Source organism: Ambystoma mexicanum, chromosome 8, assembly GCF_040938575.1.
Source record: "Ambystoma mexicanum isolate Mex_15411 chromosome 8, UKY_AmexF1_1, whole genome shotgun sequence".
NCBI lineage: Eukaryota > Metazoa > Chordata > Amphibia > Caudata > Ambystomatidae > Ambystoma > Ambystoma mexicanum.
The window spans coordinates 1,017,447,426-1,017,474,324 of NC_090929.1; the positions used below are offsets into that span (position 1 = coordinate 1,017,447,426).

Consider the following 26,899-nt stretch of genomic DNA (forward strand, 5'->3'; position numbering starts at 1 on the left):
ACCGTCGAGAGGGAGCGAAGATGGGGGAGGAAGGCATTATGCAGGCTGTGGCCCAGTCAGAGGGGCTTGAGGTCCAATCAATGAGCCGCAGCATGGCCGCCCTGTTGGAGGAGATTCGAGGCATCAGGGTAGATATTGGAAAGCGGCTGGACTCCCTGGATAAAAAGGTTTATGCCGTCGAGGACCGTGTCCAGGCCCTGGAGGCTAACCAAACTTCGGCGGACCTGTTTGAGACGCAGTTCGATATGAGGCTGGCCGAGTTGGAAAGGCGGGAGGAAAAGATCACTCTCAAGTTGGATGATTTAGAAAATAGGGAACGGCGCTCTAATTTAAGGTTTTTTGGCATGCCGGAAATGGAGGGGGAAACACAGTCTGACATTGTGAGAGGGGTCAAGGAGATTATTAGTGGACTCTTTGATAGTGGAAATACCAGCGAACCCACAATCGACGGGGCTCATAGGGCAGGGCGCCGGGCTGGTGGACCCCGTTCAGTCCTTGTGAAATTTCATTATTATGTGGAAAAAACTAAGATTTTGGAAATAGCCCATAGGAAAGGCCCTGTTGATTGGAAGGGAGCTCAAATTATGATCTACCATGATCTCTCGGCGCTCACCCTTTTTTGGGCGGAGACTCTGTGGGCCCTTGGCGAGGTGGCTGCGGTCTAAGGGGGTGCGGTATAGGTGGGGCCACCCGTTTTCGCTTGCCTTCGAGGTGGACGGCTACAAATATTCACTGTCCTCGGAGTAGGACATTCAGCGGGTGACTCAAGAGCTGTTGTGGGACTCCGCCACGGGGGATGGTGTAGAGAAGGGGAGGGGGTTGGATGGTGCCCGCCCCCTCGGAATTTGTGGGACGGCAGCGTGTACAAGGTCACAGGAAATTCAGGAAGGTGGCGCTGTCATCCCCGAAGCAGCCAGGACCCTGACTTGGAGGGAGGGGCTGCGGACCTGTTGGGTTGGAGGGGAGTGATGGGGTTTGTTGGTTGTTCCTGTGTTGGCCAAGCCTGCCTCCTATGGCATAGGTTTATGGGGGGATTTTGAAGCTGTGGGAGGCAGTGGAAGCAGTTTGTGATGTTCGGGATATGCTTTTTTTCCTCAGGGGAGGGTGCTCAAATTGTTGCATTCAATTTCCGTAGAAGACGCCTGGGTGGAGGCGATCCTTGGTGGCCTGGTGGCGCGGCAGTGAGATGTTGCAAACTTTCCAGGCGCTCATAGGTGGGGGGGTGGGTGGGAGTGGGGGTTTGTTTGGTTGGGGTGATTTGGGGAGGGGGTGGAGGATGAGAGGGTTGTTTACAGGAGGTGGTGTTCAGAGGAGGGTAGGGCTTCCGAACTGCGGGGGGTATTTAGGTTTTTGTTTGATTTCTTCTTCTGGTGCGGAGGGGCTGGGGGTGGGGACAATCAAGACCGGCTCCATAGAGGGGCGGGAAGATTCCTATGGTCCTTTAGATGGATGATTCTTTACAGAGGTTTCTGGTGGGGTCCCTGAATGTGCGGGGACTGAATTCTCCTACGAAAAGGTCGTTGGTGGTTAGGGAATTGTCCAGGCTTAAATTGCATTTTCTGTTCGTGCAGGAAACCCACTGGGTTAAGGGGAGGGAACCCACTTTTCGATCTAAGGCTATTCAATTTCTGTTTCAGTCTCCCTACTTAACAAAGAAGCGGGGGGTGGCCCTCTTGGTTTCTCCGAATGCCCCATTTGTTCCTAAAACCCACAGAATCGACCCGGAAGGGTGCTATGTTATGGTTAAGGGCTCAGTGAGAGGCAGGCTGTTCACTCTGGTGGGGGTATATGCCCCGAACCAGGCGCAGGGGCATTTTTGGGAACGGATGGGAGAGACAATTCGTGGGTTTGTGGAGGGAGCTTTGATAGTAGGAAGGGATTTCAACATGGTTCTCCAGCCGGATAGGGATAGGAAGTCCCTCTCCCCCTGTTCGGACCAGCAGACACAGAGGATGTTAGCTGACTCATTCCGGAGAACTAATGAGGCGCTGGGTTTGGTCAATGCACACTGTGTCGTGGAGAACCGTGATTCTCTCTTTACCTTTTTCTCTGCGGCTCATTGTGCGTTCTCTAGAATAGATTATGTTTTAGTGGATTCTACGCTCCGGGATGGTATTTCGGATTTTGGTGTGGAAGTTGTCCCGTGGTCCGATCACGATTTGGTCAGAGTTTCGCTTGGAGTACCCCTCTGGTGCCGTCTCGGGCTCGGTGGATCTGTAATGATATTTTACTTTCAGACAAAGAGCTTAGACAGTCTCTCCTAGACTCAATTACGGAATACTTTCGACTAAACGACACAGGGGAGGTAGATGTCCGGGGAGTCTGGGATGCATTCAAGGCTACGGTCAGAGGAGTGTTGATAGAGATGGGTGCGAGGAGGAAGAGGGAGAGGGGTCGGAAGGAGTTAAAGCTGAGGGAGCTTATCGTTGCCATACAGCCGGGAGGGAAGCTGAAATCGCAGATGGGCCCGGGAAAATGGGAGGAGCTTCAGGCTCTTAAGGCTAAATTGGCCGCCTTGCTCATGGGACAGACGGAGAGAAAGCTTGCTTTTCTGAAACAGCGGTATATGGAGAGGGGGGAGAAGGCAGATAAGATCGTGGCGTTTGAGGGAGCTTCGAAATAGTAGGACAGTGAGCTGTATTAGAGGCCCGGCAGAGGAGGGAATCCTCCAAGATGACATGATAGCAACAGAGTTCCGGCGCTATTATGAGGGTCTTTATACTTCGGAATACGCGGGAGAGGGGGTTGCTGTGGATCAGTTTTTGGAGTCCCTCCCCATCCCTCGCCTTGCCGCGGAGCATGCCGATCTGTTGGACCTCCCAGTGTCTCCTCAGGAGGTGCTTGACACTATCTCCTCCTTGAAGAGCGGCACAGCGCCAGGGGAAGACTGTTTAACAGTCAGTTTTTTATAAGACATTCCGCTCCGCTCTAGCCCCTTTCTTAGCTAAAATGTTTAATTCGGCTTTGGATTCGGGTTCTCTCCCTCCCACCATGATGTCGGCTCTCATTGTAGTTCTCTCGAAAGACGGGAAGGATCCTTCGCCGTGTCAGTCGTATAGACCCATTTCCCTTCTCAACGTTGATGTTAAGATTTTGTCCAAACTTCTGGCGAATAGATTGTCAAGATCCCTTCCCTCTCTGGTTCACGGCGACCAGTTTGGTTTCGTTCCTGGGTGCCAGGGATCTGACAATGTTATGAAAACTTTAGGGCTAATTCACAAGGTGTCAAAGCGAGGGTCGGAGACCTATCTCCTGTCTTTGGACTCGGAGAAGGCCTTCGACCGAGTAGAATGGCTTTACATGGGGAGGGTACTTCGGAAGATGGGTTTTGGGGACAATTTTTGCAGGTGGATTTCCGCCCTGTATAATGCTCCCTCTGCCAAGGTATTGGTTAATGGTTGTTTCTCTGAGAGGTTCGAGCTTTCTCGAGGCACTCGTCAGGGGTGCCCCCTTTCTCCTTTGTTGTACGCGTAGGCCATGGAGCCTTTTTCCATTGCGGTCAGGTCTGATGGGGGGAGTGGTGAGGGTGCCTTGCGGAGGCTGTGAATTAAAGTTGTCCTTATTCGCGGATTACATTTTGGTGTACCTGTCCAATCTTCACGATTCCCTTCCGCGATTGTTGAGCTTGATTTGCGTTTTTGGGTCCTTTTCTGGGTTAAAAGTTAATGTTTCTAAATCATGCTTAATGCCCATGGGGGTGGAGGATCACAACATTAGGGAGAGGGAGGAAGTGTACGGTATGCAAGTGGAGCGTGAGGTTACTAGGTATTTGGGCACCAACATTCCCAGGGACCTGAGCAGAGTGTTCAAGCTTAACTTCCCTCCCCTCCAAGCAAGAATCCAGAATGACCTTTTATGGTGTGCCCCTTTGACCCTTTCTTGGTTTGGGCGTATGGTTGTGGTCAAAATGAATATTCTTCCGCGGCTTCTTTATCTCTTTATGGCCCTTCCTTGTTTGATCCCTGACTCCTCCTTTGCAGTATTGCACTCTCGCATCCTTCATTTCATTTGGAAGGGCAAAAGATCCAGAGTAAAATTTTCTACCCTAACTCTTCCCAAGTTCTGTGGGGGCTTTGGTCTACCGGACTTTAGGTTGTATTATAAGGCGGCTCAGCTACGAGTTATGCTAGAACATCTGCGGGACGACTTTAGGACTTATTGGACGTTTGTGGAAGATGTACAGGTTTGGAAGTGGTGTATGCAGAAAGTGCCGCCAGGTGGACTTTAATGGAATTGAACACTAGACCTGAATCCAGTAAATGGGTCAAGTACAGAACAATGTGTGTGGGAGAGCAGTCAACCGGGTTGATGCTCTTACCTCTACACCAGATGACAAATCTTCTCTACTTGCTAGAATAGCAGTGGCGAGTATTAGGTTTTCTGGCTTCCCTGAGGATGTCCATACATCTCTGCGGAAGTTGTAGATGTCTAAATTCTATGATCTCAGGAGCCAGGCTGCTAAGTTCATGGTCTGAGGGCATGGATGCAGTGTCCTGCCCTTGTCCTGTGACAGCATGTTGTACGGGCAGGGAAGTTTCACTGGGGGAGATAGGGACATCTCCATCAAGTGAGCGAACCATGGCTGCCGGGCCCACATTGGGGCCACTAGCATCATGCTAACTTGTTCCTGGTGCATCTTATGCACAACTTTGTTGAGAAGGGGAGTCGGGGGAAAGGCGTAAACAAATTTCCCTGACCATTGAATCGACAGACCGTTCCCCTTGGACTGGTTCTGGGGGTACCTGGAGGCGTAACTTTGGCATTGTGAGTTCTCCAGAGTTGCGAACAGGTCTATTTCTGGGAATCCCCATTGCGTGAAGACGTCTAAGACGATGTCTTCGTGCAATCGCCATTCGTACTCTTCGGGCAGGGGGAAGTCTCTGCTGAATTCGTCTGCTAGCAGATTGAGTTCCCCTGGTACGTGTTGTGACAGTAGGAACATGTATTTGAGAGCCCGCTTCCATATATTCTGGGACAGCTTGGACAGTCCTGGAGAGTGGGTGCTCCGCTGCTTGTTAATGTAGTACATGGCTGTGGTGCTGTCTGTAAGGACCATCACTGTCTTCCCTTGTAGGTGTTCCTGGAAGGCTTTTAGTGCTTTGAACACTGCCAGTAGCTCCAGTAGGTTTATGTGCTTGGATGCTACGCTCGGAGTCCACACTCCGTGAGCAGTCTGATGGGATAGGTGAGCCCCCCATCCTGTGAGGGATGCGTCCGTGGTTCAAGTGGCCTCCACCGCGGGTGTGGCAAAGGGTTTTCCTATTATCAGGTTTTCCTTTGTCCACCACCGTAGCGAGAGAACCAAGGCCTGCAAGATCACCACTAGATCGTCCCATTGTCCGCTGGCCTGACACCACTGGCTGTTGAGCCACTCTTGCATTGGGCACATGCGCAGGCGCGCGTGAGGTACCAAATAAATACACGACGCCATCATTCCTAGCAAGCGCATCGCTTTGCGCACAGTCACTTCTCGACCTGCCACATATTGGGGGATCTGAAACAGCATGTTTTGGACCCTCTCGTTTGAGGGGAAGACGAGGCCGTCCTTTGTTTGAATTAGAGCCCCTAGGAATTATTTGACTTGGCTGGAGTCTAAGCTGGACTTCTTCTCGTTGATGGAGAAGCCCAGTTGGAACAAAAGGTCTACAGTCTTTTGGGTGTTTGAGAAGCATGTCTCGTAAGAATCCCCTGTTATGAGCCAGTCGTCGAGGTAAGGGTATACTGGGATGGATAACCTGCTCAGGTGGGCCGCTGCCACTGACAGTACTTTCGTGAATACCCTTGGTGCAGATGCTATGCCGAAGGGTAGCACTCTGAACTGGTAGTGTTTGCCCTCTATCATGAACCTGAGGTATTTTCTGTGCGCTGGCAACATTAAAATATGAAAGTATGCATCTTTCATGTCCAGTGTTGTCATGTAATCTCCCTGTGATAGCAGTGGGATCACTTCCTTTAAGGTCACCATACGAAACTTTTGGGGTTTGACAAACTTGTTCGCTGGGCGCAGATCTAATACAGGGCGCATGGTTAGATCCTTTTTGGGTACAAGGAAGTACACTGAATAAATACCTTCCATTACCTGAGATAGAGGCACAACCTCTATGGCTCCTTTTTCCAGCAGTTGGTCCACTTCTTGGAGAAGGATGGCGAGGTGTTCTGGTGTCATGCGACGTCCCCCCAGGGGTCTGCATGTTGGGGAACTGTTGAACTCTATACAGTAGCCGCGGGCTACTGTGGAAAGTACCCAGCGGTCTGATGTTATTCCCTCCCATGCTGGAAGAAAGGATGTTAACCGGCCCCCGACCGGCGTAGCATGGGAGGGGACGCGAATCTTCACGTCACTTGGTGGTGTTGTTGGCTTGGGAGCCTCTGGGGGTGGAACCCCGGCCTCTTCCCTTGCCACGGCGTTGACCCCTCTGATTGTACTGGCTGCTATTACCCTGGACGTTGCTGGCAGAATACTGTTGTTGTTGGTTTTGTTGCTGGCGTTGTCCACGAAAAAAGCGCTTATTACCAAATCCCTGTCTGTTAGGGGGTTTTGAAATTTGGTCTAAGGTCTTTATTGTATCAAATTCTTTCTTCGCATTCTCCAGCGCGTCATCCACTGCTCTCCCAAAGAGGTTGGACTCCTCTATGGGTTTATTAATAAGGGACGCTTGTGTTTCCGCCTTAAATCCGGAATTGCGAAGCCAGACGTGACGCTTCAGTAAAGTTCCTTGTACCAAAGTGCGGCCAGCCGTCTCTGCTGCATCGAGGGTATTCTTGACGATGCTTTGATTGACCAGAGAGCCCTTGTTAACTGTAGCCAGTAAACGAGTCCTTAGGGGTTCGGGAACTTCTTCGATGTCCTGTTTGAGCTTAGCCCATTGAGCATCGGCGTAGCTTGCCAATAGGGTATTATTGGCGATTCTGGTAGAGAATGCTGCAGAGGTGGTGATTCTCTTGGCTAGGGCATACAGCTTCTTCCCCCTCTTTATCTGGGGGTGCCTCGCTGGTAGATAGTAGGACTCCTGCCCTTTTCCTGGTGTTGGTCACGACCAAGGAGTTCGGGATTGAGTGACCCTAAACATATAATGGGTCTGATTGAGAGGGAGAGAACAGTTTCTCAATCCTCAGATTGACCCCTCTCACCAATGCAGGAGTGGAAAGAGAAGGTGTAATACGTCTCTTAACTGAGGCGAGGATGGGTATAATTTGGCTAGTGGGGGGTTTTTCTTTGATAATCCTCTCCACAAAATCGGTGTCTGGGGTGACCTCCCCAGTTTCGATTTCGAAATGTGCTGCTGCCTTCTTCAGCAGTGCATTGAAGGTGGGTTGATCATCGACAGGCGAAGGGTTCCTGACTGGTGTAGTTTCAGTAGACCTGATGACTATACTGCTACTGCCTGTGTCAGTCGACCTAGCCGGTGACTGCCAGGGATTTGGGTCGCCCTCGCCTGTGTCTTCCTGGAATCCCTCCTCACATAGGTTAGTTTCCTCGTGAAAACCTTCCTCTTCTTGTTGGTCTTCAACATAGGTGAACTCATCTTCCTCCTGGAAGAACGTGTCTTCCTCAGTGGGATTGTAAGAGTATATGTCCTCCTGTATGGGGTTATAAAACTTCTGGTATTTAGCCCTTGGACTCTCCAGGGGTGCCTCCCTTGGTCTCTTGGGTGCCCTGTCTTCTGGGATGGACATGAACCTGTCTAGTTTGTCCATACAGGTTTGGAACCTTTCAAGGGTCCACTGAGGTCGGCCAGGACGGTCTGGGAAAGAAAAAGGAGTTTCTTCCTCCTGTAATTGTCTGGTTCTGTCCCATAACGTCGAAGAAAGTGAGCCTTCGCCTTCTGAGTAGCCTTCTCGCTGGCTAGGGCCTTCCGTCGGCATCAGGAACTGGCCTGATCTGTTTTCCGGCGCTTTCGGCATATCTTTGGCCTTGTGCGCGGTTTTCGGCGTCCCACTCGCCGTACGTCTCTGGCCGTCCTTAGATGGTATGCGCGCGAGGCTTTCAGCGATCATTCTCTCTTCCGAGGGATCGGTCGCCGTCGCGCTATGTAACGTCGAGCCTTTGCTCGTCGAGTCCTTGCCCGTCGAGTCCTTGTTGGCAACGTGAGCGCTCTTGCGATGTGCGTCGCCGGAGCTTTTGGTGTTAGTGCCCTTATTTTTAGAATGCCCAGTCGCCTGTCGCGGAAGCGGTGGCGGGGAGGGCTGACGCCCCTTACGGTCGGCGGAAGACGCCGGTGGGCCCGGCGTCCCCGTTGGCGCTATGGCTGCCTTAGTCTTTGACTAATGCGTGCCGGGGGTATGTGCTTTGGTGTTTTTCCGTGTGCGTCCTTGTCGCAGGGGTGTTCATGCCCATAAGCTGGGCGTGAGCCGGGCTTGTCGGGGCCGGGGACTGACGACGAGGAGCGTGAACGCTCCTTTGAGAGGTCTACAGCATCCGTTACGGGGGCCGTGTAGTCATTGTCCTCGTCACACTCGGCGACAGCGGGCGAGGAGCCAGGCCTAGTGATCGAGGGGTAAGCAACGGTTGCACCGTTTGTGCTTATCCTTCCAGGTATATTTACCCTTGCAAAGCGGGCAAAACCTAAATGGCGTCCTCTCAATAGCTGAGGGTAATAAGTGTGACTACGACCTCGAAAGAGAGGGAGGGGAAAGGGAAAGGCATTCTTAAAGAGAAGAAAGAAAGACCACAAAACCCCACTCTCCCTACTGTGTATGGCCGGCGAGGCCAGGCCACGTGTTCGGCAGCGCCGAAGGATCCCCTCCGCTTGTTCTTCCGTCGAAGATCTTGCTCGGCGGAGAAACAGCTCTGCGTCGAGGGAAGGATCTACGTTATTGATATTAATAACAAACGACCAAAGGTCGAAGAAACTATTTGGCAATGTCTCTCGAGGAGCTCCGCATAAAGGCGACCAGTAGCTGGGCGGAAAAAAACAATCTGAGGGACCTCGACGCGTGAGGGATTGTGGGTACAACGTACGTCACTATAGGGATAGTGTTACAGACAAGCCTTGTCGACGTCCCCTTTTCGACTACGAAAAACAAAATGCAATACTCCGCAGTGACCACTGGATGTCGGACTTATGCACAGCATGTGATTCTAAGCAGATTAACAAACATCAGAAATATATATACATATATATACACATATATACACACCTGCAGAGAGGCTACCCTCCTGCTGCAAGGGCTGCACTCAGGCTCACTGTCTCCATCCCATGTGTTTTTATGAAGGTTACTTCTAGATCATGTTGAAGGCTACATGGACCACTGGAAAATAGGTGAGAGCACTGAAAAGTAGTAAGGATGCACAAAGGAGGAAAAGTAAAGGCAGTATTTTGCAGGAAACTAAGACAGTTCATTTTATGTTATGTTAAAATAAATGTTGACGATTACCATGACCATAGCAGTTAAGATGGCTCAGCAGGTTAAGCGCTTGTTGCTGTGATATGCGTTTGATCTGCAGGTCACAGGTTCAAATCCTGGCAAGGTTGACTCAGCCTTTCATTCTTCTGAGGTTGATAAAGTGAGTACCAATGATGATTATGTAAATATGTGCTTTGTAACGAGCTTTGTATAAAAGCGCTATGTAAATATCAAATGATTATTATTTTCGGTGGATAACGGTCACACCACATTTGCTAGGGCAGAATTATATAACTGTGTATGTTAGGCAGATGATTTTTCAAAGTGTTCATGTAGCTGAAGAGATCTGCCTAGGTTTGTATGTGGGCAGGAGAAAAACCAAAGTACACATGATTGGTAGGCAATAAATCTGAATGAGTATGCTGGACAGAAAGTTGCCCAGGTTATGCCTGTAGAAACATTCTCCTTAATGAGAATTTTTAGAAAATCATGTAAGAAAAAAAGATGATCATTTCAAAAATAATGTAGAATTACATTTTGGTTTAGAAGTGCTCTACCTGAAAGGGGCCCCTGGGGGACCCTGAAGTCTATGGAAACAAGGCGAGTCACCACACACGAAAGAGACGCCAGACACGAGGTTGTATTCCCAAAGCTAGGGTTTTATTTCAAAGCAAAAGTCTCAGTTGGCCAACTCTGTCTCAACGCCCCGCGACGTGTATCTCTAAACCTCGTGGGACTCAAGAGAGTGAATTACGTACATCAGTTACATATATACAAAATGCATATCAAATAATCAGCTATGTCATGGTTAACACCCCCCTTCATTGGGTTTCTTTGAACTTGGTGTGACGATGGACATCTCCGGCCACTATGACACCTTCAAACATCTATTCTAGTAACAATTTGCAATTTGTGAGTGCGTAGGCATCTTTTGGTTATTGATTAGAACATGGCGCGGTTCCAGGTCATCTGGTCGAAAACCAAATGATCGAATGCCATTTGATCGACAGTCAAATGGTCGAAATAATGGTCGATTTTTCTTTATTATTTTTTTTTTAACCAAACAAAACAAAAAAATATATATAAATAAATAAATTAAAAAATTCAACTTTTTTTTCCGACCATTTGACTTTCCATCAAATGGTCATTCGATCTTTTATTTTCGACCATTTGACCGGACAGCACATGGCGCTTCTGTTCTTGGAAGCGAGCTACATGCAGAGGGGGTTACATTCCGGACCTTGCTATCTATCAGGTGCTATTCGCGTCCTGAGAGCCGACATGCTCTTAGCGGGCTCAGCTAAGGGGGGCCGTTAGAAAAGCATAATTCAAGCCTTTAGCTGTATTATTCTAACATATTCTACCATATAACAAGACTGGCTGGCAGCTGTGAAATGATTAAATGCCCTGCGGCTCTGCTTCAAGGCTACATTAAGGAGGGAGCCGGGCATTCTTCCTGGGGCTGCCTACGTTTGTGTTTCAGTGAAACTCTTTTTATCCTCTCGGCCCTGTGGCCTTGTCCTTTTCATATACAGACAGCATTGCTCCTCAGTCTAGCAGTGTAAGCGAAAAATATACTGCGAAGCAATAGGAACAGAAAGCAATGAGCAATGGTTAGAAAACAAAATGGCGATTCTTTTTACATCAAAATGGCTGTTCATTAGAACAATCGAAAACCTATATTCTGTTGTATCATGCATGAGACGGTTGGCCCACGGCCACCAAAATACGTTTGCGGTCTCGAATTAGATTTCTAGACTGACATACCATTGCCAACCATTACCACATTATGGTAACAGAAACAAATATTTTGTGAATTGCTAAAAATAAAAACCACACACAAGCCACATACTCCGTAGGCATGCCTCCTTGCATTGCTTTCTTGCCAACTCCTACACAAATCATGGACACAACATTCAAATGTCTAGAGGTGTAAAGTGAGTCATATGCTGGCCACATTACATGTACATCTAGGCAATGCATAATCAACACAGCATACATAACCCTCAAAGTATTGTTGAGAAAGAAAGAGAAGGACCTTACCACACCATCAATGACACACTGAGAGGCTGGTTTACGAGGGTCTAGAGAAATCCCCATCTCCAACAGCAGCTCCTGGTTGCAGGCATTGATGCCAGTCTCATGCTGAATCCGAGACTGGAGACTGTGTAGGCTCTCATCAGGCTTCAGAGGGAAGGACAAAATCTTGGCAGAGGTCATATTCAAGATGTGCACTATCTGCAAGTAGATCACAATGACAAAAGCATTACCAACCTCATGCTTGAAAAGATCCCTCCTTTCCCCTCTCAAAATGACCAACTCATCACCCTTTGCTAACCACCTTATAGTCTTTGTTGCAGCACTCTTTTCAATTTCTGGTCCCACACCACACACAATGTATTCTCCCACTTTCAATCCGTTCTGTCTGACAACAAGAATAGGTCTAATTAGCCCCGACACGCCACCTCTCTCTGGAAAGTCACCTTGCCCAAGCCCAGAAAATCATTCCTCCCATTTAATAACCTCCTATTCTAGGTTTTATAAGCTCCCTATTCGATTAATAGAAGATATTGATATACAATCCATTTTCTATATATTTTGCATACCATTTAGGTTGTCAGTCTGCCGTTCCCAAGTCCATGTTCCCACTATAATTTAGCAGTTCCACCACATGTATCATCATCTACTTAATTACAATTGTGGCGTATTGTAAAGCCTGCTGCAAAAAGGATTGCTCTACACTGTTACTGTCTTAATATACAAATATTCGGTTTGTAGTACTCACTTTAATGTTCAATAATTACAAATATACTGGTCTCCGAAACTAGTTCCGACTAGTGAGTGACCACTGCAAGCAGTACCTGTATCAATGTGGCCATTAGCAAGGGACCAACAAAGTTAGGAGTTTCCAAATCGTCCCCTACTCATGGCCACAGACACAAGCAAATCAATGCATGCAACTCCAATTCTTCTACTCCCTGGGAATTGCACGAAGGGCTGGTTAAATTTTGTAAACTGACGTTTTCTTCCATTCTATTGATCCAAACTAGGGCCTATGCAAACACAGTCTTAATGGTTTATATTAAACATTTTTTAAATAGTTAAAAAATGTAAAAGCATGCTTTCAAACATATTAAAATTAGTCGTGCTTTCTTTTTTGGGAGTGAAGCCCACTTGAGTAGGATTTGAAACCCCATGTTTGAAAAAATACGTTTTTTTGTTACTTTAATTACCAACACGACACAGTCAAAAGTATTTGTAAAGACATTCTTGGGAAACAAAATTAAACTGAAAACATGGCATATCACCACACAAACACAATTAGGTATCAGCTACTTTATTGTAACTAGATTACATAACTACATCGGCCCCTGCCAAGTTCAGCCTTTTCTTTGCTCTATCGAGGGAGGTCTTGAGATGAAAAGGGGCAGGGTGCTGTATCAAGGTGAAAAACAGAATACTGACAAAGGCAGAAAACAGCAGAAAGACAGTAGCAGTTGGGAATAAGAAAGCTCAGACCAAAAAATCAAAGGTTCAATCCAGTTACTTTCCTTGAAGTTCAGGATATGGTCCATAAGCAAAAAGCAGATTGGTCGTTTGGTCTGGGAATCCATGCCTCCGCCTCTCTGCTGTGGGTCCCAGTTCAGCATTAGCTGAAGCAAGTTCTCCAGCGGTTCTACAATTATACTGCAAGGACAGAATGGCCATGGTTAATAAGTGTCATATCCCTTTCAAAGCCAAGTCTCAAACATGACATTTAAAGCACAAACCTGTATAATCTCATTTGATATTGAATATATGCCAAACGTTACGGACCAGTTAAAGTCTTTCTGGAGCTTGTATCCATTTCAGTAACATGCTGTGTGTATAGTCCACCATCGAGTCATTGGTCCGAAGTATTACAAGTTGAATACGGAAAAGTAACAGCTAGGAGTTGAACAAGGTGTCTCTATCCAACATGCAACAAGTATACACAATAATGGTCAAAGACATCACCCCTCAGATTGTTTTCTTGTCGATGTACACTAATGAAGCAAGGTGTGTTTTGCCACTATTGTGAGCTACTATTATAATTACTATCATCCAAGTCAGTGCAAAGTACTTCCACAAATACATATATAGTGATAAAAATATCAGAACAATTCAAAGCAACAAGACCCTTGACATTAAGTAAACAAACTTTAGTTGAAGTGACGTTAAGGTGCCAGCTTTATGCAAAAAGCTGAAATTCAGCAGCCATGTTAACTCCAAACCTCTCCCTTGTGCAGCTCATTTGCATACTCATTACATCACTGATTACATCATTGGTGACTAGCACACAGATGATACCGATATTTATAACATCACCTACGTCACTTATGACATCATCCACAGCAGCAGAAATTACAACTGAAAGTTGGGGGTCCATTTTTAAAGACAAAAACAATACACATTTTAAGTACTTAAATAACGGGACTCATGTGGTTCGTTTGTCTTAATCGCACAGCTCTCAAACTTCAAACTAATGTCACTTTCCAGCCATAAAATTCTAGCTGTCCTGAGTCAGATAGTAATAGATGCTTATCTCTGAAAGAAATTAATTCCAGTGCAGTTATTTGATTTGAAACTATGTCCTTTAATTTATATTTTATGCATGAAAGCCATTTCTACTAAGCTGAAAACTCAAACTATTTGTAAAGTAGTAATTTCGATCTTGAGAAGCCATCAAAGGAAATCTGCACGGAAACAGGCACACGTTAAAATGTTTCCACCATACTCTTTCAAATCATGATTATGAAATGAAGAATATGAGCAGTGTGAAAAAAGAGGTTTTCGTTTTACAGATTTGCTTCCCTTGACATGAATGGAATACCCAGCTATTTACTATGTTTTCAACCCTTGCTTACTTTGCTTACCTTGCTCAACTCATTTTCTGAGCGCTGGTCAGCCCATAATATTAGCAGTGCTGGCGAAAGTGTTGCCCTTTATAATTTCCTATATTTTTGTAGCACACACACCACTTTACAGTGTCGTGCCGCAGGGGACTTAGTATCCCATTTTTCTTTGTTTTCGTAACATCCTTTTTGCATTTTTAATGTGCCTAGGATTGGCTGCTGGCTGTGAACAGTTTCCCATCTTACTGGTGCACTACGGTGCACCACATAAAGGCATTTTGGGTACCTTAACACATGATACAATAATTTGGAGCACAAGCCCTACCTTTTGGCCATCTCGCTTTTTGGTAGTCTTCATGCCCTCTAAAGCCAGGCCATGTCAAAGGGGCATACAGATCCAGGGTCCTGCTCATGTTTCCCTGGCCAGTGGCTTTGTGTATCTGTACTGACAGAAATCGGGGTTGGGACGGTCTAGTCCAAAACATTATTTAGGCCATGGCATGTTTGTTTGGCATATGTGGGGATTGTGGCTTTCCATGACTGGACAGCCCTTACCTGTTTCAATGGTGCTAATACTTGACATTCATGGGCTGGGACAACCCCCAGACCAAATTTTGGACAAAGAGCAAGGCCATCAGATCACCCACTGAAGACATCAGCCAGAAAAGAAGAGCTTGCTTGGGAGTCCTGGGAGACAGATCCTACAGACAACGAGCATAGCCAAAGCCATCTTCCAGTGAACCCCCTGCTGCTCTTGTTGTGACCACAAGACTCTCATTGGTGCTTCAACCCCTGGACTCGTGGAATGATCCTACACCCTGTAGCAGAAACCTGCCTTCAGAAGTGTCCTGAGACCATCCTGTGGGCGTTCCATCGCCAACAGGCCCTCTACGCTTCAATGGTTGCCATCCTGAATTGGAGCTTGGGACTTGGCAGGCCTTTCAACTTTCGTCCTATGTGAAGGCATCATAAAGAAGCACACAGACAACAGATTCAGAATTCAAAACAAATCGTTTTGTTAACGTAAATGTCAGGGTGGAAAAAGGCCACCTTGCCCCATGCTAAGGTGGGATTTCCCTACCTAAATAAAACTAAGGAAAGTCTGGGTCAAAGCGTTCAACTGAAGAATCTATCTGCGTCCAAAACCTATACCTGCTTATCTATAAAATGTGTAGTGATGTCGGAAACCAAAAGAAACATTGTCCAACACAAAGTTCTGAGCCTCTTCCAGCTCACAGCTTCCTTTCAGCTCCATTGCCCAAGCATAAAACCATTTTAGCAAAAGTCTCAAAGTTACCGCTCTTGAATTTAGAATAATGTAGTTTTCACCAGTGCTCGGGGTTCCCTTCCCCCAGTTCCAAGTATCACAAATCCAAGTACCAAAGAAATAGGTCCATCCTCAGGGTTCCTTCCCTCCCAAGACAAAGGTTCACCAACACCAAGATTGTCTTTTGTCTCTGTAAAGGTCTTTGCCACTCGTGAGCCTTCTCTTTATATGGTTGATGGATCGGATATAAATTGTGTTTATATTCAAAAACAACTTCAAAGTCTTAATTGATTTTGCTTCAAAAAGGTAATTCTTTGTAAGATGCATTTGGCTTCATTTGGAATTTTAAATTTCTTTGGCAAAGATGTCACTCAGTAAGATGCAGTTTTTGGCTTCATTTGGAATTTTAAATTGCTTTGGCAAAGATTTCACTCAGTTTGGTATTCAATACATATGGAATTGTACTTTAAGGTTTCGTTCAGTTTACAAATCACTTGACACAGGTTGCATTTAGAACACATCTTCACTTTTTATTCGTGATGCAAGTTCGGTGTTCAATAGGCACGGATTGCACTCAAAACACACTCGTTATTCAGCCTGGTGTGTAATACTTCTTTAATTAATGTTCAATAAGCATGAGTTGCACTCACAAAACACAGCAGCAGTATGATACTTCTTTATTTAATTTAAAATTAAATGTTCAATACTCAGACTTTCGAGAATGTGTTATCTCTCCCACGCAACCATTCTGATGCAATGTATTCCTCTCAGGAAGTTCAAACACTTGCATACCGGCTTTCTCCTTTGCTAGAAACTCACTGGTTGTGTTTAAGGACCTCCCAGCAGTGCAGATCATTCAGCCCTCAGGTGCAGCCCTTTGACAGGCTGCAGAAGCAAAAGTTCAATTAGCCCTTCCTGACCACAATTAAAGGGACATGGCGTGACCCTTACAGCTCTCAGTAGGCATCTTCCTCATCTCGGTACCAGAGTGGTAAAAGAGCATAGTCTTAATTGCTCTTAGTTGCTTTTTTTTATTTGTCCCAGTACTGTCAATTGTCATGTGTGAAGGAATAAGAGGAACTGACTCACAATAACCCATGAAGGTTGTGGAAGGGTTGGTTGTCACTAGGAAACAGGGGATACCATGTCCCTCCCAAGGGCATTGCACTCACAGTTCCCAAGGATCATTCACCCAGGTGATACTCCCTCCCTTCTCCGCCCCCAGGGTCGGGATCCAATAGCGATGGCCCCTCCCTGGTGTAAGGAACTCATGGTGGCAACATTAAAGGCAGACACAAGTGATCACAGTTCAAGAGTGTTAATTGAACAATGATTGCAGGGTGAAAAAACGCCTAAAGGAAACCTAAATCTAAGATGGGAACAAGCGTTGGTCGTCAAATGAAAATAATGTATTCCTAGTGACGTTTTGTCAAATAAAAAGGGCCTGAACCAAGAAACCCATTGCCAAACTTTACAACTAACACGAAAGGTGGTGTGGGACAGTTTTCAAGAAAAGAGAGTAGTATTCACATAATATGTCAGGATGTGGTAGCTTGGGTCTCCCTTCTCCACGATTTAGGCACAGGGTAAGGTGGGATCTTGGAGCACAGCGCACACTCAAGCTTCTTCAGCAAGTGTCGACAGTTCTGTTCCAGTTATCAAGGCCTTCGCTAGCCAATTCTTGTTTCACTTGAAAGTCTCTTGCCTTCGAGGCTTGACATATTCAAATAACAAAAACAAAAGTTCCTTCAACAAAATAAAAGTTTGTTTCCCGATTTCATTTAGGGTTGAGGATTTTTCACCCCTGGGTCACCCGCGTGAAAGAAATGGCCTCCTTCATACAAGATACTACAGCTGTGTTCAATATGGTTGAATGGCTACCATTTGAGTTAGGAGCAGAATTATTGGTCAGTTTTGATATTGTATCTTTGTATACCAAGATACCTCAACAAGAAAAATAAGAAATGGTAGAGGAACTACTATAGAGCAAAAGGCATGATGGATATGCTCCAAATTAATTTATGGCCTTGGAATAACAAAATATAACAAACGGCATAAATGGCCAGACCAAATGGTGGTCAGCAATACTATGAGAAATGAAAACAATCTCAAACACTGTAAATGAAATGAAATTATGTGCACAGAAATGTAACGTAGTTGGGAGGACTTGTGTAAGCCAATTGAGTGTTTTAGAATAGATAAGACGAATTTTGCTGGTCAGTGTGAAATGGAATAATCATGTGTTGTCAAAACAGGTTCATTTAGTTGTATATATTTGTTTTTAGATATTCGTGTGCAGCACTTGAAAGTCAAGTAGCCAGTCACAACACCACTCGTCCCTAAGAAGGGATCCTGTGTCCTGAATAAAGCCTTAAAATCTCTGCCAATGTTTTTGAGAACCCTAAAAAGGCTGACGTTTCAATAATAAAGCTGGAAACAGAGTTTTACTGTCAACACTGCTATCTGGGGCTTTCTTTATATGTATAAAAGTACGACCTTTCATACAACGTCACCCCTAGGCTACTAACATCACCTCTATTGTCTTTGGCTAAGTCATCTTGAGCAGTCAAATTAGAAAATTGTTATGAAACAACCACTTCAAGTTGTTTGCTGTATACGTGCTCTCTATGTGTTTTAGTTTGGCCACTTTGGGTCAACTTTTATGATGTATTTTGTTTAATACATTTTTGTATATAATTTCAGACACCTGACCATTCCATTCTTGATATTTGTTTGACAAGATGGTATAATCACTCTTTTGGCTAACTTTGTTCTTCAACCGACATTAAGGGGTAGCTATCTGGGGAATCTTTGTTCTATGTTGCTTACAATGTCCTCTCCCATTTAGCCCTCCCTCAAAAAAAGAGGACCCCCGCTATGTGCTCTTCGAGTATACACTGATTTAAGGGCAACCCGTTTGGTTGGTGAGCACTATCCAAAATTTTATAAAATGGAAAGTGTTAATATTGCGTCTTTCACAGAAGACACATAAGAAATGTTTGGACTTACCATCAATTCTCGGGACCCCAGTGGCGGGACCAGGACCCCTCCACCAGTCATCACAAATGATCTTGAACTCCTCACACACAAAAATGGACTCAGACCCAATCACATGGGCAACTGATGATCGAGTACCTGAAAGCAGGGGTTATCCCTGAAGGACTTCAAATGAAAAACATACCAAGAGTGTTTTTAGAAAATCCCAGATTCATGAGAGGGTTTAGTGGAGTTGGCAACAAATGTTCCCGTGACTGGGTCATCCTTATAATTTAAAAGGCAGAGGAAGAAGGTAAAAAACAACAGGAAGAGCTTAATGTGCTAGAGAAAAAAAAATTAATGATGACTCACCTATCCCAGATATTAAAACTGCACTGGAAAAAAGGAACGAGAAAATGAAAAAATTCAGAGCTTTTACGCTAGATTAAAAAATTTGGAAACTGAAAAGGGATATTGCCAACTATAAAGAAGAAAATACTTATCCATACCTGGTTCCAGGTTTCTTTCAGCAATTTAACAACAACCAAACTAACTGGAAAGGGCAATCCTATAATAAATCTCAGAACAACAAAATGTTTGTGAGTTTTTCCAATTTCTCTAACAGTAGTGACTCAGACTCAACCAACAATGCCCCCAATAACAGCGGAAGTGGCTCGCCAGTTTTTTCAAAGATGTGGAAATCGGGGCAAGACCCGACAATGGGGCAACCACGCGATGCGAACAAGCCAATGGCTACCCCACCACAGAATTGGTAAATCCCATCTTCAATCTCAGCACCCACCTTCTATCAGCTGCCAAAAGATCTATTCTCTCCAAGGGACTATCTTTTGTCCCAGTCTGCAAAGCAGACCTTTTTCAAACAGAAATTGAAATGCGCCATTTTTTTAGAATCATAAGACTAAAGATTTCAAGTTTCTCTGTATCAATAAAAACACACACAGAGACAACTTCTCAAAGATTGAACATCAAGCCTTAAAAAAAACTCAAGTCAAATCCTTCCTTCATTATTAAGCCAGCTGACAAAGGCGGTGGTATCGTCCTATGGGACCAAAGTTCATATAAAATAGAGGTTGAAAAACAACTCTTTGATGACACGGTCTATAAACAAATTGGATCTGATCCAACCAACAAGATCTTGGAGGAAATATTAGTCTTATGACACATGTGGCAGACGAAGGCTGGATAAGTGATGACGAAAAATCATTCCTCATCAATAAACAATCCATTATTCCAGCTTTTTACTGCTTACCAAAAATTCACAAAAACAGCAGTACACCACCGGGTCGCCCTATTGTGTCAGCTACAGGCTCTCTATTAGAAACTTTGTCCACCTACGCAGATGTTTTTTTGAGACCTTTTGTCAGCCAAATGAGGTCCTTTGTTCAAGATTCGACCGCCATGATAAAGATTCTCGACACCTTATCCATCCAAACTCAAGACATTTTTGTCACTTTAGATGTCAAATCTCTTTACACTAATATTCCGCAGACCGAATGTATTGTGGTCATGCTCCAATTTCTAGAAAAAAGAGTAGACAAATATTCACCATCTTTATTCATTGCTGAGTGCATTCACCTAGCTCTCAAAAAACGTCTTCATATATGACGGTATGTTTTTTCAGCAACTTCATGGTACTAGTATGGGGGCAACTTTTGCCCCCGATTTAGCGAACTTGTACATGGACAATTTTGAAAACAAGTCCTTCTACGCTATTAACTACTCATTCAAAGAAAACATCGGATCATGGCATCGTTATATCGACAATATTTTTATGATTTGGAGAGGTAGTAGTGAAGAACTCAATTCCTTTGCTATTTGATTAAACAAATGGAACGTTCCATCACTTTCACCATCAAAACCAAAAAAGAGAATATCTCTTTTCTAGACCTGGAGATTTTCAGAATAGCTGAAAACAAGATTGGGACCCGTCTCTATAAAAAAACGGACTAAAAAAAAAATTACACTACTACAGTTTGAGAGCTTCCATCCGCAAAGCCTAAGAGAAAACCTGCCATTTGGACAGTTTTTACGTATTAGGCGCAATTGCACAGACAAGGAAGACTTTAAGCAACACAGTGAGGTACTTAAAACCAACTTGAAGGCCAGAGGTTACCCTTCTCATATCATTAGGAGAGCATATAAAAGCGTGGCCAATATCTCCAGGATTGATTGCTTATCTAAACAATCAAGATCCACGCTTCATAAAATCACCTGTGTGTCATCATTCACTCCCATAATGAGAAAATGCATTCTAAAAAATTGGAGCCTTATTAATAAGGATAAATTCCAGATTGCTCTGCCACGTTTTGCTTTTAAACATATTCTAAATCTAAGAGATCAATTAATCCATACTTATCCACCCTCCAAATCTAATGACCAAAAACAGGATACACTCTGGCACATGCCACCGGTGACAGGACATTTTAAATGCGGCAATTGCTCGGTTTGCAAACTCACACAGAACCTAAAAGCCAATAATCTGAATGGGAAAGAATGGCACCTAAAACCATTCACCAACTGTGCCACCAAATGGGCCATTTTTAGATGCCCATGCAGCCTTTTCTATATTGGAGGCACCAAAAGACCGTTCCGCAAAAGAATTGGGTATTTGATTTAATAGCGGACCCATAGTTTGGACTCATTTTGGGTATGCCATGGTTGATTCAACATAATCCCAGAATTGGTTGGGTCACACGAGAGGTTGTCTTTGAAGGACTGGAGTGTGAAAGTCATATGGAGTGGGAGATGGGTCCTGCTTTGTTCTTGGCAGAGAAGGTGTCAGAATGCCAAAGGGTGGGAGCAGTGGGACTTGGTATTCCAGACCAATATCAGGAGTTTTCTGAGGTCTTTGATAAAGGGGGATCAGAGAGATTGCCTCCTCATAGATCATATGATTGTGTGATTGATTTGGAACCAAGAGCAAAGTTACCTTGCAGTAGAATCTATGCTTTGACAGACAGAAAATCAGCATTTACGGGAATACTTGGATGACATATTGAAAAGGGGTTTCATTAGACATTCTACCTCCCCAGTTTCATCTCCTCTGTTCTTTGTTCCCAAGAAAGAAGGAACCCATTGATTACCGTGCTTTGAATAAGGTGACTGTGAAAAATAGATATCCTTTGCCCTTGATTTCAGTATCATTGGATCAAGTCAAGACAGCAGTGGTATACACTAAACTAGATTTAAGAGGGAACGACCATTTAATTTGAGAAAAATAGGGGGATGAGTGGAAGACGGCCTTTGGGATTAAATTTGGCCTATTTGAATATCTTGTTATGCCTTTTGGACTGTGTAATGCACCTGCAGCATTCCAATATTTTATGCAGGAGGTGTTGAGTGAGTTTATAGACCTGTTCGTTATAGTGTATATTGATGACATTTTGATTTACTCCTCTTGAGAAGAACATGTAGACCATGTCAGAAAAGTGTTGAAAAGATTACAAGACTATCAGTTGTATGTCAAATTGGAAAAATGTTTCTTTTATACCACTCAGGTGGAATTTCTTGGTTTTATTTTGACTCACTCTGGAATTGTGATGGACAAGAAAAAAGTGCAGGCAGTTACTGAATGGCCAGCGCCTCAATGCATCAAGGATATTCAGTCTTTTTTGGGTTTTGCAAATTTTTACAGGCGATTTATTTCCAATTTTTCACAAATTGTTACCCCTATAACTAAGTTATTAAGGAAGACCACCAGGTTTTGTGGGACCCAGAGGCAGAAAGGGCTTTTCAAGAGTTGAACGAAGCGTTCACGTCAGCTCCGGTACTGAGAAACCTTTTCAAGTGGAATCAGATGCTTGCAATGTGGCAGTAGGGGCCGTATTATCTCAAAAGGATGAGGAAGGTGTGTGGCATTCGGTAGCTTTTTACTCTTGTAAGCTCACGAGTTGTGCACAAAATGATTCCAGTCCAGATAAAGAGTTGTTGGCCATTCAAGCAGCCCTTTTGGAGTGGCGACATTATTTGTTGGGTGCCAAACATCAGGTGATGGTAGTCACGGATCATAAAAATCTTCAATACTTTAAGACAGCACACACCTTGAGCCCCAGACAATTATGGTGGTCACAGTACTTTAACGAATTTGATTTTTTGGTAACTTACAGACCAGGAAAAAAGAATGGGAAAGCTGATGCTATGTCTAGACAGCAAAATCTAGAAAACATGGCGACAGAGGTTAAAACAATCATTCCAGTGGAAAGGGCAATAGGAGCGGTTATGACTCACTTGTTGAGACAGGTGAAACAAGAAATAAAGAAACAGGCATGGAGGTAATGGGGAGTGGAGAATACATTAGAAACTTTTCGTGATGGTCTTCCGTACTATGTGGGAAAATTGTATTTATCCACCCTTGATTTGCAAAAGAAGGCGATGCAGTGGTGTCATGATTCTCCTTTAGCTGGTAATTCTGGAATAAGAAAGACTCAAAGAATGCTGGAGAGATACTTTTGGTGGCCAGGGTTAAGACAAGATTCTATTAATTACATTCAGAATGTGAAACCTGTGTACATAGCAAAACAGACCATACTAAGAAAGCAGGGTTGCTCCATCCTTTGCCCACTCCTGAGAAAGTCTGGACCCATATCTCCATGGACTTTATTAACGATTTGCCTCCTGACAATCAGTAGGACACTATCTGGGTAGTAGTGGATTATTTGTCTAAACAAGCCCTTTCTGTGCCGTGTAAGGGCATTACGGGAGCAGGAAAATTAGCAGAGTTATTTTTGAAACATGTGGTCAGATTACATGGTTTACCTCGAAGTACTGTGTCCGATAGGGGTCCCCAATTCACTTCTAAATGTTGGCGTGCTTTCTGTCAGATGTTAGGAATTGATTGTGCATTATCCACAAGTTATCACCCGCAAATGGATGGTCAAACAGAGAGGCTCAATCAGATGTTGGAACAATCTCTGTGCTGTTATTTGAATGATGGCCGAGAATCTTGGGTACAGTCTTCATGGTTAGCGGAATTCAAATATAACAATACCGAACATGCTTCACTAGGTATGGCCCCAAATGAATGCTTGTATGGACAAGCGCAACATTTGTTACCTGAACATTTACCTGATATGGAGCATATTCCAGTGCTTCAGGAAAGAAAACAATTACTTCTGACCATCAGACAGAAGGCATGAGTCAATCTAGAGCAGGCTAAAGAACAGTACAAGAAATATGCAGACAGAAAAAGAAGAGAAGGTGCCCAGTATAAGGTGGGAGATAAGGTCTGGCTGTCTACTCACAATTTGCCATTGAGAGAACCTCGTAGATTTGCCCCTAAGTTTATTGGACCGTATGAGATTGGTAAATGTATATCTACAGTGGCTGTCAAATTACGTTTGCCTCAAGTATTAAAGATACATCCAGTATTCCATGTGTCTTTGCTTAAACCCGCAGTTCCTGGGACATGGTTACAGAGACACCCAGCCATTACCAAGGATGGACAGACGGAGTACGAGGTGAAGAGAATATTGGACTCAAGACGAAGAGAGCAAAAGTTGTGGTATCTTATTCAATGGTCTGGCTATGGGCTGGAGGATTGTTCTTGGGAACCGGCTAGTGCAGCCCATGCACCCAGTTTGGTGAGACAATTAGCACCCGGAGAAAGCCAGACTTGGGAAAGGCCCTGAGAGAGGAGGTACTGTCAGAAATAAAGGTTGGGGCCAGGGAGGACGTGTTATGCACTGCAAGCGGTGCTAAATAGAAGAAAAACTACACTTCCCAGCATGCTCCGGGACTGGTTAGCGCCAGCTGGACAATTAGTTGCTTTCTTAAGCCGTTAACCTGAATTATCTGCACCAGAGCACGGGCAGTTATCAGCACGGGCGGCGAATGGCAAGCATGAGGTGAAGGAGTCAGGATGCAAGACTAACGAACGCCGAAGGGCTGTTCACACGGACCCCGGGCCGCTGCAGTGATATGAAGTGGCTGATGCATACGCGGTAGGAGAGCCTGGGCCGTGGCGGTGACTTTACGAGAGAAAGCAGTTCTCACTACGGGCATCATTCTTCAGGGTCCTGGTGTCCTCGTGAGGCGCCCGAATCAGCAGATAAGTGCTTAGACTTTTTGGAGTACTGTACGCATTTCGTTATTGATTTACCCCGTTCTTTCTTTTGTGGCATATAGACATTCATTACTGATGCATGCCAAATGCACGCATGATTAATGACTGCTGAACTTTGGTTGAGGCAAAGCTTGCCCTGTGTTACATCCACATTTGTTTGGTTAAACGAATTATGAGGACTAGGTGATCTGGAACCCCAGTGCTTTATATTACAATTACTCATCGGATGAGAAGGTTGTGGCAAACATTAGAAAAGGGGGCACATTTACGTGAAATAAGTGCCATGTTTGTTTGTTGCTTTAATGTGCCCAACGTGCCATTAGTCTTGTCTTTCATACAAGGGTCATTCCCTTTGTTTGTGCCATACTGTTTGCATTGCAAGTCACGCTTGTCAGGGAAACACCTCATGTTTGTTTCAGTGCTATGTATGTTTTTGGAGTTTCTAACACATGTTTAAATGTGCCTTTATGTTGAGACTGGGGGCAACTTCAGCGCATGTTATGTTTATTGGAATACCTGTTCGCAGTAGGATTAAGGGGTAGTCCCTCTTTGGTTTAGGAGGTCAGGATAGGATTACAGACATAAGGTACAGGTTTAGGCGCAATAGGTAGCCATTGTAAATGTGATTATGTATATGCATGTTATGTTTACCCCATCTTCCCTTTGTCATTCCACCCCCTTTCCCTAACTCAGTCTTCCCCCATTGGCTACCCCGTGGATCCCTGTGTTATTATATTCAGGCGCCCGTGCCAACCACGGTGGGAGGGTCGATCTATTCGGCTTCTGTGTTTAGGGAGAGGGGGTTGAAGCCCCTGTTATCCCATTAATAGTTTTGACAATTATCGACATGAAGGATTGTGCCAAACACAGCTATATAAACGTGGTCACCGTGAGAAAAACAAAAACAAAAATCTTGCAGGCATTTAACGTGCCCTTAATCATCAGATATGCATTATTAATAACATGAGATGAGCTGTATGGTCCAATTGCCAGAAAATATCATCTGATGTAAAGTATGCCTTTTTCGAGTAGGCTCTCTATGTTGAGGTCGCCGGCGATACTCCGGGCATCTAACATGAAACAATCTGTGGATACCCTTGAACAGCATCAAAAGAGGTAGCAATTTGTTTTGCATGTCATGTACGAAGTGTCTGTCGGTATAGGCTAAGCCTTCCATGGGCTGGAGATAAATAGAGTTTGGAAAGCTCCAACAAAATAACAAAATATAACAAACGGCATAAATGGCCAGACCAAATGGTGGTCAACAATACTATGAGAAATTAAAACAATCTCAAACACTGTAAATGAAATGAAATTATGTGCACAGAAATTTAATGTTGGGAGAACTTTTGTAAGCCAATTGAGTGTTTTGGAATAGAGAAGACAAATGTTGCTGGTCAGTGTGAAATGGAATAATCATGTGTTGTCTAAACATGCTCATTTAGTTGTATATATTTGTTTTTAGATATTTGTGTGCAGCACTTTGAAGTCAAGTAGGCAGTCACAACACCACTCGTCCCAAAGAAGGGATCCTGTGTCCTGAAGAAAGCCTTAAAATCTCTGCCAATGTTTTTGAGAACCCTAAAAAGGCTGACTTTTCAATAATAAGGCTGGAAACAGAGATTTACTGTCGACACTGCTATCTGGGGGCTTTCTTTATATGTATTAAAGTACAACCTTTCATACAAAGTCAACCCTAGGCTACTAACATCACCTCTATTGTCTTTGGCTGTAGCTAAGTCATCTTGAGCAGTCAAATTAGAAAATTGTCATGAAACAACCACTTTAAGTTGTTTGCTGTAAATGTGTTCTCTATGTGTTTTCGTTTGACCACTTTGGGTCAACTTTTATGATGTATTTTTTTTAAATACATGTTTGTATATAATTTCAGACACCTACCATTCCATTCTTGATATTTGTTCGACAAGATGGTATAATCACTCTTTTGGCTAACTTTGTTCTCCAACCGATTGTGCAACATTAAGGGGTAGCTATCTGGGGCATCTTTGTTCTATGTAAGAAATGGCAGATCCTCACAAAAGGAGATAAGACTCTTACACTACCTAGGTGTGTATTTTAAACAGGTACAAATCTGAAGGAAATACTCACCCGTAACTATATGCATCTTAAACAAGAAAATGAGAAGACATTAACAGAAACAAGGGGAGTGAGAAAACCCATCGGACATAGCCTGTGCAGAAAATGTTAATTTTGAGCACAAACAGAACTACACAAGTCGACATTGGACTGAAGATTCCATGGAAACAACTAATATTGTCTAATTGTAACACAAATTGGGTAGTATATGTAATCAGGTGCCCCTATAAAAGAATCTACATCGGTAAAACCGAA

General features: G+C 44.3%; 1 protein-coding gene across 1 annotated transcript in view; it reads right to left on the minus strand.

Annotated features, from left to right (window-relative positions):
* LOC138472665 (inhibitor of nuclear factor kappa-B kinase subunit alpha-like) overlaps positions 1-26,899 on the minus strand; it is a 1,781,717-nt gene that overhangs the window by 815,341 nt on the left and 939,477 nt on the right. The window contains exons 9-10 of the mRNA XM_069610956.1: positions 12,896-13,035; positions 11,392-11,582 (exon numbers count right to left, since the gene is read on the minus strand). Coding sequence (XP_069467057.1) covers positions 11,392-11,582; positions 12,896-13,035 — 331 coding nt within the window. The remainder of the gene's footprint in view (positions 1-11,391; positions 11,583-12,895; positions 13,036-26,899) is intronic.